The sequence below is a fragment of the Diadema antillarum genome, unplaced genomic scaffold (genome assembly GCF_040938485.1).
Source record: "Diadema antillarum isolate AM-2024a unplaced genomic scaffold, OU_Dant_1.0 seq00000340_RagTag, whole genome shotgun sequence".
NCBI lineage: Eukaryota > Metazoa > Echinodermata > Echinoidea > Diadematoida > Diadematidae > Diadema > Diadema antillarum.
This window is the reverse complement of record NW_027271353.1, coordinates 473,720-484,921: the sequence shown is the minus strand read 5'-3', so window position 1 is coordinate 484,921 and position 11,202 is coordinate 473,720. Positions and strand designations below refer to the sequence as shown.

Here is an 11,202-nt window from a genome sequence, read left to right as displayed (position 1 = left end):
GGTGAGATGACAAGTCCGCTTTTCAGAGTTTTGACGCCTAGAAACTTGTTGAACACCTTAGACATTCTTGTCCGCCCGCGTGGAAGCAACAGTATATGAATTTGAAAGGGTTTTTTTTTCTTTCTCTCTACGTGCCAATTGACAATGGCTTTTAGACCTAAGTGGTTTCATCCTCTAGTGACAGGCGTTTTGGCCCAGCATGGATAAACTTTTAAGTGACAATTACATTGACGTTGTATACATATGTATGTATACATGTAAATATATATATATATATATATATATATATGAATATACATACGTATATATTATATATATACGCTTTATTATGTATATTTATGCCATTACTGCACGTATTGGAAATATATTATCTTTCGTCAGAAGTGTCCACATGCTGCTCATGCGCGTGGTCCTCCCTTGTCATTTCAATTGTGTTTTCAGACGTCGTTTTCCTGACGAAGCACGATAAAGAGATTTGCGCAAAGCTTTTCTGGGGTCCGATGGTACGGCACATCGAAACGAAAAGAAACGTTCCGTAGAACCAGCTTATGGTCATGACGAGAACGAGGAACGTACCCAATTGCACGTAACTGAGTACCGTTGCGGGCAGCATGAAGGCTCCAGCAAAAAAGGTGGTTAGGGCCGCCATGGTTAGAGCGGCGCTAAGTGTTCGCAAGGCGAACATAGACCGCCCCTCACGATCTTCGTCAGGAGCCTGGCCGTAGGAGACGCCATAGTGGATCGTGAAATCCACCGAGAGTCCGACAGCTAGTGACAAGATGGTCGACTCGAAGATGTTCAGCTCCCAACCTAAGAGGACGACAGATGCAATGACGACGAAAACTGCAAATGCAATTGTTAGTATGGCATACAGGGTCACGAGAACATTCCTGATGGCTATCAGCAGGACGACAGCCGCTACTGCCAGAGATACGCCGACCGAGAGCGGTGCACCGGTGGCCAGGCCATTCTGTAGATCGTAGAAAAACAGCTGCGTACCGTTGGAGCTCACGAACCAGCCATTCTCCATTCCCGCTGGCGCATCATCCACTTGTGAGTCTACAAATTGGTTTAGCTCCTGCCAGAAGTTACTCATTTCTTGGTAATCCTGAGATAACTTTATATTTGTTTGCAAACTGATAGTCAGTGCAACGATAGTGTCATCGTCACTGAAGAATAGACCGGGACTCCCATAATTGCAGATGTGGGGGTCAAGAACACAGCGTATCGTGGAGTAAACTTTTGCACACTGGACGAATAAATCAGGAGTATAAGGAAAATGTGTTTGACTACAGCATGGAGAGAGACTTCCCCCATCTAATGGATTTATACATGGCCCCTCCATGAAATCTCGGAAAGAATCGATAAAACATCCTTCCTCGAGCAACGGGTCTGCGTCGCTGTCGTGGAAACTCGCATTCCGGAAATTTGCACAAAACTCATACAGCCATTGTTGAGCCTCTTCTGATGTGACGTCGAACGTTTCGTCCATGACGGTCGTTCCCTCTGAGTCTGGGTCCCAGTGATCGCCATTATCCAATGCCTTGATACCCCACACAACGAAGGCGGGCAAGTTCCTGGCAGAGTCGCTTTCAAAGGCAAAGTTCTTCTTGTAGACTTGGTCGTATCGCTCGAGTATGTGACTACTTCGGAAAAATTGAAAATCGGACTGGGACGGCAAGCGCAATCGGGGTGTGATGAAGACCACGACAAATCCGCCTATTCCAAGCCCAGTCAGAAGGATTATCCACAGTATCCTCAATTTATTGATAGCGATTGGCAGATAGACCTCGAAGAAGGTGCTGCCAGCTCTGGCTATACGGTTGTAAAACCGCCCAACAGTAAACCAACATCCACAACACTTACAGGATGAGCCCTCCTCGTCGTTGCCGTTGCATAAGAAGTACTTTTCATGGATCATCACGGCCGCTGGGATCCACGTCATCGTGAGGACGAAGTTGACGATGATGGAACTGCCCGCAAACACCGAAAAGGTGCGAATGGCGGTGATTGAGCTGACGATCCCGGCGAACAGGGCCGACGACGTCGTGAAACTCGTCACAAACATGGTGATCGAAGCGTGCTTGAGCGTCTGTTGGAGAATCATAGCATGGTTAACTCGACCTCCCCCAATTTCTGCCTTGACTAACTTCCAGATGTCGACGTATACGAAACAGTCGTCAGCACCAATGCCGATGACAAGTACAACCGTGACTACGTTGATGAATCCAAAGAAGGGAACTCTAAATATGGTGTGATAAAGAAAATAAGCAACGACCATTGCCATAATCATACCTAACACAGTCATGAGGGTGATGAATAAAGACCCAACGTACATCCATATGACGAGCAAAACGAAAGCACACCCAACCCCTATGTACAACGAGTCCGACAATAGATAAGGTGCGAAAAGATTGAGCTTGAAATTTCCTCCGATGCCTATTATTCGCAGAGAATCCCCTTGGAGGGAGGACGAGCTTATATGATCATTGTAAAAATCGTACCAATACCACTCGGGGAGGGGAGGAGCTACCAGGGTGTACTCTAGAGCAAAATTTCCTTCCGACACCATTGCTGCAAAATCATCGGGCGTGAGATAATGGAAAACTGTATGAATCAAAGTGCTGTAGTACGTGCAGTTGTCTGGTACGCCGATGCAGGTGATATCATCAGTGCCATCAAAACAAGCACCTGAATCTCGATAATAGTCTACGCATTCAAGAAGCACAGTTTTCAGAACTTCTACGTCGGCTTCAACAATCCCCGCACAAGAGTCTTTACCGGCGACGAGGGCCGTCACATGCCCGAGAGACCAAGTTGGACAGCGGGTACTATTGTCCGTGTAACAACAGCTGATGAATCCGTCGGTCTCGCGATAATTTTCCCGGTCGTGTTGGCACACAGCTCTCATGACGGTTGCAGAGAACATGTCCGCTCCACCGTCAGATTGGTACACCATCCGCAATGGGTTGCTCACTACAAAATGAGAAAAAAAATATAAAGTTCTCAGAGAATAATTGAATAGGCGTTGTGGTGCAGCATTGGTAATACACGTTAAATATTGGGCTCTGACATAATCTCAGATGCCTCGGTTTCAGGGTGATCTATCACTTGGTTTAGTCCCATTTCGTCTAATAGATATTTAGTCTCAACCCACGTGGTCTAATCATATTTCGTCTGCAACCAGTTCGTCAATTGACCACTTAGTCTATGTGCCACTTCATTACCAGTTGGTCTACTTCCAGGTGGGCTATACCCATTTCGTCTAATACCTACAGTTGATCTGACGATATGGAAAAAAAAAATCAAGGAGACAAAATTGCAATTAGACCATCTGGTCATTTATAGACGAAACGAAATTAGCCAAACTGGTCATTCGACCAAGTGAGGATGAGACCAAACGGGCATTAGACAGAAGTTATATTAGACCAATGAGTTTATAGCCGTTGTGGTGTTAGACGAACTGGGAAGTAGACCATCTGATATTAGACCAAGTGGCAATAAACAGGTATCAGTGCCCTCTTTTCATGTCTTTACCATAAAGCCGGTTGCTCGGTTTTTTTATTACGGTGAAGAAGGCGGCAAAAACGACTCTTCAAGTACTTTGATCAAAGAGTTAACTATATTTGTTTTCCTGTTTCCTGTTTATGCGTGCTCAAGAAGTCACTCGTTGATGAGAATTCGAACTCACATGAATCATAAGTGACGCAACCAGTCATCTACTGCTAAAATAATACAGTTAGATAGTTATAAACAACTACAGTCTTGAGAAAAGTATCGGTTCGGTATAGAAATAATGGAGAGAGAGAAAGAGCGAAAGTGAAAAGGACAGAGAGCAAGAGAGATGGACAACTTACAAACATTTTGGCAAGAAGGAGTGAAGCGAAGTACCGACGTCGTGAGATTGCTGTCACTTGAGTCCGAGTCTTCGACGATGAAGGTTCCATCTGCAGACAGACTGGAGTTGAAAGTGGACGGATAAGGGTTGTACAACACAGTTGCAGAGTCTTCCGGGTCCGAATGTCTCGCATATGTCAGAAGGCGAGCGCTCAGGGTTGTGCCTCGCGCTTGGAACCCCTGCAGACCAGGCACACAACACGAAAAATATGGATCATTACATGGAAGTTATACAAGCTATAGAATGCGCCGTTTAGGCTGTGATAAGCAACGAATTTTGCTATGAACTCAGTTGAGTGGAAAAGCGTCACTATGTTTCGACCGTTACCATGTCGAAAGTCTTTGTGTATTATTGCAGAGCAACACAAATCGACGAAGTTGCAGAATTGACAATTAATGTTGCCTGATGCACCGTCGGGCTTTTTTTCACGTCTTGATATCAATCTTACAATAGAGATAAACAAAAACAAATTTGACAAATGTAAATTCATAAAAGAGTAAAGACATCGATAAATGACGAAATTCATGGACCATGTGCAACTTCAACAGCTACTGCGATCTGAGATTATTGTGTTAAGATTCAGGTCTCCAGTTTGACATGTCAGTGATTCTTTTATTGAAGAAACTGTTCCTCCTAATCTTTCAAAGTTCTGACATGTGCAGACACTGCCATATCAGACGGCTAAATTCCACACCAGAAGCAAACTCACGTATTGGTTCTGCCACTTTAGTCTTTCTATTCGTCCATACCCAATTTCATTCGTCTTATGATTAAACTGCAAATGAACTGTACTGTGTGCAAAGTCGGGGGAGGGGATGGTCGGCGATTTAGAGAGTCTAATACTCAATTGGAATCATTATAAGATAGAAGGTTAGAGCCTTAATCAATAGTTCCGTTAAGGCTCGAGTCAGAAGTGCAGAAGCGAAAAAATAACTTCACATCACAAGCAGTGAGTAGATAATCGTAAAACTAGACAGCTGAAAGCAGAGAAATGGCAACAAAGTTACACACCAAAAGTTCTTGCAGATTTGTAAAGAAAACACACGAAATGCCCTTTACGGCCTCTGTATTGGCACTACAAGCCTAACATTGTACACCACCGCATTTGATAACACGATTTCCATCAACTTGTATATTGATCAAAGATGATAGTAACAATTGCTAAACGTACTTTAGTTGGGTTTTCGAAGGATGGCAAGGGTCCTGTGAAGACTGCCACGGCCCCAAGACCGAGGACACAGACCAGCACTGCGACCAGCACAGCGGATGGATAGTTTGCCACAAACCGAGAGTATCTGCATGGTGCAATAATTATGATAAAAGGGATTCAGTTATTGTTATAGAGATTAATGATTAAGAAACACTAGGGAGGAAGGGGGAGGGCGAAACTGAAAAGAAATGACTGACAATAAAAAGTTAGCTATTGAATTAAGGCTGAAATCTGAAATGGAAAGGTAAGTATGACACAAACAGAATTTATTCATAAAGATAATCATATGAACGGTAATTTAGCAACTTAAAGGCTTCACAACAAGAACATACATTACAGTGTACATGTATCACATGCCAGGGCGCCGCAGAACCACAAACCTGGGTGAAAAAAAAGGGGGGGGGGGGCAACCCCGTACTAGAAGTTTGGCTCTAAACATGAAGTAAGCGGGAAAAGTAACATCCGAAAAACGCATGAAAACACATGAATCGGGAGGGCTATAGCACCGAGATTCCGAAGGTGAGGGTGGGAAAAGGGAGCATTGACTCTTATCTATAAATGTGTATAAAAAGACCTCGCTTGGTAAAGTTGCAACATCAACGACATCCAGAAATATATAAACAAGCATTCCGGAATTACGACAGAAGAGACATAATTGTGGAGTCTCTATCACTGCGACCGATATTTGATAAATAAAGAGGCAATTTCACATTACATCAGGACATGTGACATAGTCAATGCCAATGTTTTAGTTGACTGAAAAGTGAGCGTCGAAAATATCAAAACAATAGCTGACTTGACAGACTTCGCGGAAGAAACGTCGTAATCATTTTTCGTGTTTACCTCTCTTCCTGAGACAAAAGATTAGCTTCATTCTTTCACGATGATGAACATCTTCCGCAATAGTTGACGTTATAGTATCGAGATTTACATATTCTGTTAATCGATATGTCATATCATATTCGAGCAGGTACAAGATTATACTCACATTTTTGATAGCTTAGACGTTTTTCCTATCACAAGCAGACTTAACTCGAGTTTCACTATACAACATGCCGAATAGAAGTCTGTGTATCATAGTCATTTATATGGATGTACTGTCAAAATCACACAACTTTGTTAGCTATTGGACGTCATTCATGCTAACTGCGTTCTAATTAGGACAGTGGTCCACGTTGTCAGCACAATACGCCGAGAATTGCACTAATATATTGCGACAAGATGGGAACTAATAATCAGATAAAAGTCCGTGATATATAACGTATCGTCTGCAAATCTAATGTAGGCATCAATGCAAAGAAACAGAGACCGATGGGGGAAACAACAATATTGAACTTACCCCCTACCGCAGCCACAACCTCGTTCCCTCTCATTATCACCATCAGCCACAGCTTGCCCCCGGCCCTGGTCGGCAGTGTGCTCGTCATCGGTGCCTTGGTCCCCTCTCTCGGGATTGGAGCTGGCTGGTTTAATTTTCATCGCTTGGTTCGATGTGGTGTCAAAACGATTTACTTCTGCCGTCAAAGACCCTGAGAAATGAAGTGAATCACCTGTATCAAAGTGCGTTCATGGCTCAAACTGAGGTATGGTTGAAAAACAACAAAAAAGAAACAAGTCACCTTGTGTTCATGAACCTTTGTAGGTCTAGACACATTAGTGAGTTTCGGCTGGTGAATGACACGTGCGGGGAAACCCACAATACCATACTGAAGAGACGTATACGTCCAACCTGATTTCCCCTTACTGAGGTTTTCCCCTGCAGGACGTTGATTATATAATTTCTGTTCTTGAAGACAAATCAACGTGACTCCAAGCCATGGCGAATGATGTCATCAGGACAATGTGAGAACGGCTGGGAGACGAAGCGAAGAATCAACGCCCAAAGACGTAGCATTTTATTGAAAGCGACTGACGATCGACTAGCTAGGTCTACACTCCGCAAAATGCTAGCCTCTCCATAAGGCGACACGGTAGCATTGAAGACTTAGAGCAGAACGCCAATGGCTTAGACAACCTGTATCTCGAGTTCTGCTACAAACCTATTTCCGTAAATACATCTCGATCCCGTGCCACACTGGTCGTGTGGTACCCACGTAGCTAAGTAGACGAGTTGTATACACAGTGCCTAACAATAGAAGACAATTATCCCAACAGTGACAGCATTATCGATTTTTCTTACAGCCCAGACAGCCCGCACGTACAGACTGTAAAGTACGCATTGCGATACGACTGCCTTTCGCTCACACACCCGACCCATTTGAGTATACATTCTGTCTATCCATTCATTCATTAAAAAAATGTAAACGGATCCGATTGCTACCTCACTGTACACCAGCTCGCACTGTTTATTTTTTCAATGATTTAATTCGTAGGTAGGTGAAATCGAAACCACGGTGTCACGATATCAAATTACAATTATTATGATGACGTAATATTTCCTTGTATTCAGCATCTAAATCACCAAATATTTTTTTTCCCATACATGTTTATTACTGTGTCCTGCCATCATTTTTGATAAAATCTCATATCTTAACTAACGGAATTATTTTTTTTTCGTCGTGGGGTTTTCGGGTATATTGCATGATGAAAATTGATGTTTAATGCCGAACTGAAGAAAAAAAAAAAGATACACTGAAACAAAATACAACAACATTGGAATGTATCATTCATTTATAGAATGTTGGCACTTGCACGTTTTCTTTTTATTTTCGATGGGGTAAAATCATTTTTTTTTTCAATTACCGTACTCTGAGTTTCTGTCCCTATTTTCAAAGACTTTTTTTCTTAGTTCCTTAATAAAGTCACTTCATTGTTGTTGCTTTTTGGTTGGAGTATGATAGTAAAATGACCAGGTTTATACAGTGTATGTATAATTTTACACAACTGTATATAAGAGAATTGGTCTGCTATCCCCTGATAATAGTGGTGTCAGTAACCTACTGTTTTGTTTTCTTTAGTATCCCCCATTTCTGTTTTTTTTTATTGGTACCAATGAAATTTTAAAGTCAACCATTCGCACTTGTCATCAATTGCTGATGTGAAAATTCGACGATGAAAAAGTACCGATAATCAGTATCGCTCATTGGTTTCGGAAAGATGGCCAACCTGTTCGCGTTGTCGCAGCTTTTCGCTAATCGGAAAGTGGGACTTTTCAATTGACTGTTTCTTTCATCATGTTCATGGGCATTTTCACGGGATTTCCGATACAGGGAACTTCACTTTATAATCATGTCAAACACGGAGAGTGTATTTTGTCTATGAATAGTGAGAAAGGCGTTAAAATACAAAACACAACGTGCTCAGGTTGTCTTACTTTTGCTCAAAAAAGGTACATCTTTGAGCTATAAAAGTAGGAATCGCTGACGACCGGGAAAGCTCGCCCGCATCATAAGTCAGTTTAAACTAAAACAACTAAAACACACACACACACGCACACGCACACACACACACACACACACACACACACACACACACACACACACACACACACAGGGACTCATAAACAGATCTGATATAAGACATTTCTGTCCAGGCAGCGTCCAAAGTAGTCCTATTAATACTTTCACATCAGCCTTTGTCGGGAATCTTGGCTAAGGGGTTTATCATTTCACACCGCGCAAATTTACTCAAGGCTTTAGCTCATTTTTACGATTGGAGAAGATCTCTCTTGTGCTATCTTGCACTCATTGCCTCGCTGTTCGTCGCGAATGATATAAAATGTGCGGAAAACAAACTTAAGCCACAGGGCTTCTTCCTAGTTTCACATTGAATACTTTTATCTTTTCCGTCTTCTGTCAGGATAGAAGACTTTATTGATCATACGTTTTTCATGGGTAACTGCAGGGTATAGTTGAGCTTGTACATTGTATTTGTGAAATATAATGGATCGGCCAATAGGCGGACCTTTCGCGTACTTCTTGATCTTGGATCTTTCCAAGGAGCTTGTGTTGGAAACTCCTTGATCTTTCAGCTGAAGAACGGTCATTGACGGACGCACAGGCCAATGCCGTCATAGCAAAAGATGTTTGTTACTCCGAAGGTTCGATTTATAATCTGAAAATGAACAAGGCTTGCTATTCCGAAGGCTCGTTCATCCGAAAAATGAAATAAGGCTCGTTGATCTGAAAACGACAAGAAGATGCTTACTAACGAATCTTCGGAATTACAATTTTTTCCGTTTTCGGATACAAGAACTTTCAGAATCTTGAACCATTCTTTTTAATCTTTAGATTAACGAACCTTCGATATAACGAACCTGCGGAAAAACGAACTGCAGTCAAGACATCATCCCTATAGCCAACAACCTGGTCAACAAGGTGTACCGATAAACTGGTCTTCGATCACTCTTACCCGGATGGACTTGTAACTGCAAAGACAACTCTTCCCTTCTCCTTAAGAGATCGATTTTGTCAGAGATCATGGAGCACTGCATCAAACCAAGGAGCTTCAAACACAGGCCCTTATATGCTGGAACCTTCAGGCTTGGCGGGTACACCATTCGTCTTGCTGAGCTTTTAGACAACATTCCAGTGAACTGCCTTTTGTTGACCGATGGTATGGCAACGGGTAAATATTAAAAACGCACTCAACGTTTACCCGTCATCCATTTTGGCAATGGCACGCAAATCGATGCGTAACAGTCACTAATCAAGTGCTGTGAGGGGAGTGTTATGGATCTGATCATAGAGTAATCATGCAGTCAAACATAATAGAACTGTATATATATATATATATATATATATATATATATATATATATATATATATATATATATGTATATTCAGTATTTGAGAGCAATGCTCCGTTTTTTAAGATCTTCAAGATCTAGGATTTATTTTTTACGGCGTTCTTCTACTGTTTCTTATATATATATATATATATATATATATATATATATGTATATATGTATATATGATATATATATATATATATACATATACATATTATATACATATATATATATATATATATATATATATATATATATAAGAATCAGTAGAAGAAGAACGCCGTAAAAAACATAAATAAATCCTAGATCTTGAAGATCTTAAAAACGGAACATAGCTCTCAAATACTGAAAGGCAAGGTCACACTCTTCATCAGTGCCCATGGTGTGACAAAAGATCTTAATCAAACCCGTTTCTGAAACAGACATGATATATATAATATGTTCCACCTCTGCACGCACGAATATACATATATATAGACATACAGTACAAATATATCTGCCCCCTCCCCCACGGGTAAAAACAAAATCCGCAGCGTAATACATATGGCATATAATAATTGCTTAGTGGCTGTCATTTTTTTTTTTTGAAACATACTAAAGCACTGTGATGTCAATGAGGAGTATAATAAGTGGAATGTTTATTGGGTACATCTATCCGATGACGGGTATCACATCCTGTTTCAGCACACGCTGCATATAGGGAAGCCATTAAAGTTCTAGATCGCTACTTCTTTCCCCGACCTTTAGAAATAACATTGCCATGACAACAACATTATTTTGCAGAGACATCGTTCATTATTCTGGAGAATTATCAATGCTTCGTATGGAGGAACGGGCAATTCAGTAGAAAAACAGAGCTCCATAATAACCAGATAAGCATCTCTGCTCTGCCGGGGATGGGGAAGGGGTCGCAATTCAGTTGTGTAAAGCCTGCAGCAGAGTTAATAGCAACCATGTGTGTTATGTGGAGGTCCTTTTTACTTACAATATCCACATAGTTTTAATGGGAGAAAATGCATTAGTCGGCTCCAGTCAACATTGTAGAAGAAATTGTAGGTGAAACCTTCATGCATAGTTTTGAAGAAAAAAAAGACTAATAAAAAGAGCATCTATATTGTAAAAAGGGGGTCGAAGGGAAGAATATTGGTAAACTTTATAAACATAGATTTGATGTATATATCAAAGAATATCTTCATTTTGTAAGAATGAGAGCAATTGACATTTGCATCTTTGCGATATGAGAACAGATCTCAGATTTGTATTAAAGTTTGTGAATACATACCAGGGCTATTCATTTGATTAAACACACCTGTCATGAATTCATCGAAGCCGTCGAGGTCTGCTAATATAATTATACTGCATGAT

The 11,202-nt window shown here is 41.3% G+C and overlaps 1 protein-coding gene across 1 annotated transcript; it reads right to left on the bottom strand.

The window, feature by feature from the left end:
• Nucleotides 1–367: 367 nt before the first annotated feature.
• LOC139730865 (protein dispatched homolog 1-like) lies at nt 368–6,587 on the bottom strand. Its single transcript, XM_071641739.1, has 4 exons — nt 6,448–6,587; nt 5,070–5,193; nt 3,858–4,077; nt 368–2,976 (listed from the first exon to the last, which is right to left on the bottom strand). Exons 1-4 carry the CDS (start codon nt 6,585–6,587, stop codon nt 368–370), a joined length of 3,093 nt encoding a protein of 1,030 aa, XP_071497840.1.
• Between the last annotated feature and the right edge of the window lie 4,615 nt (nt 6,588–11,202).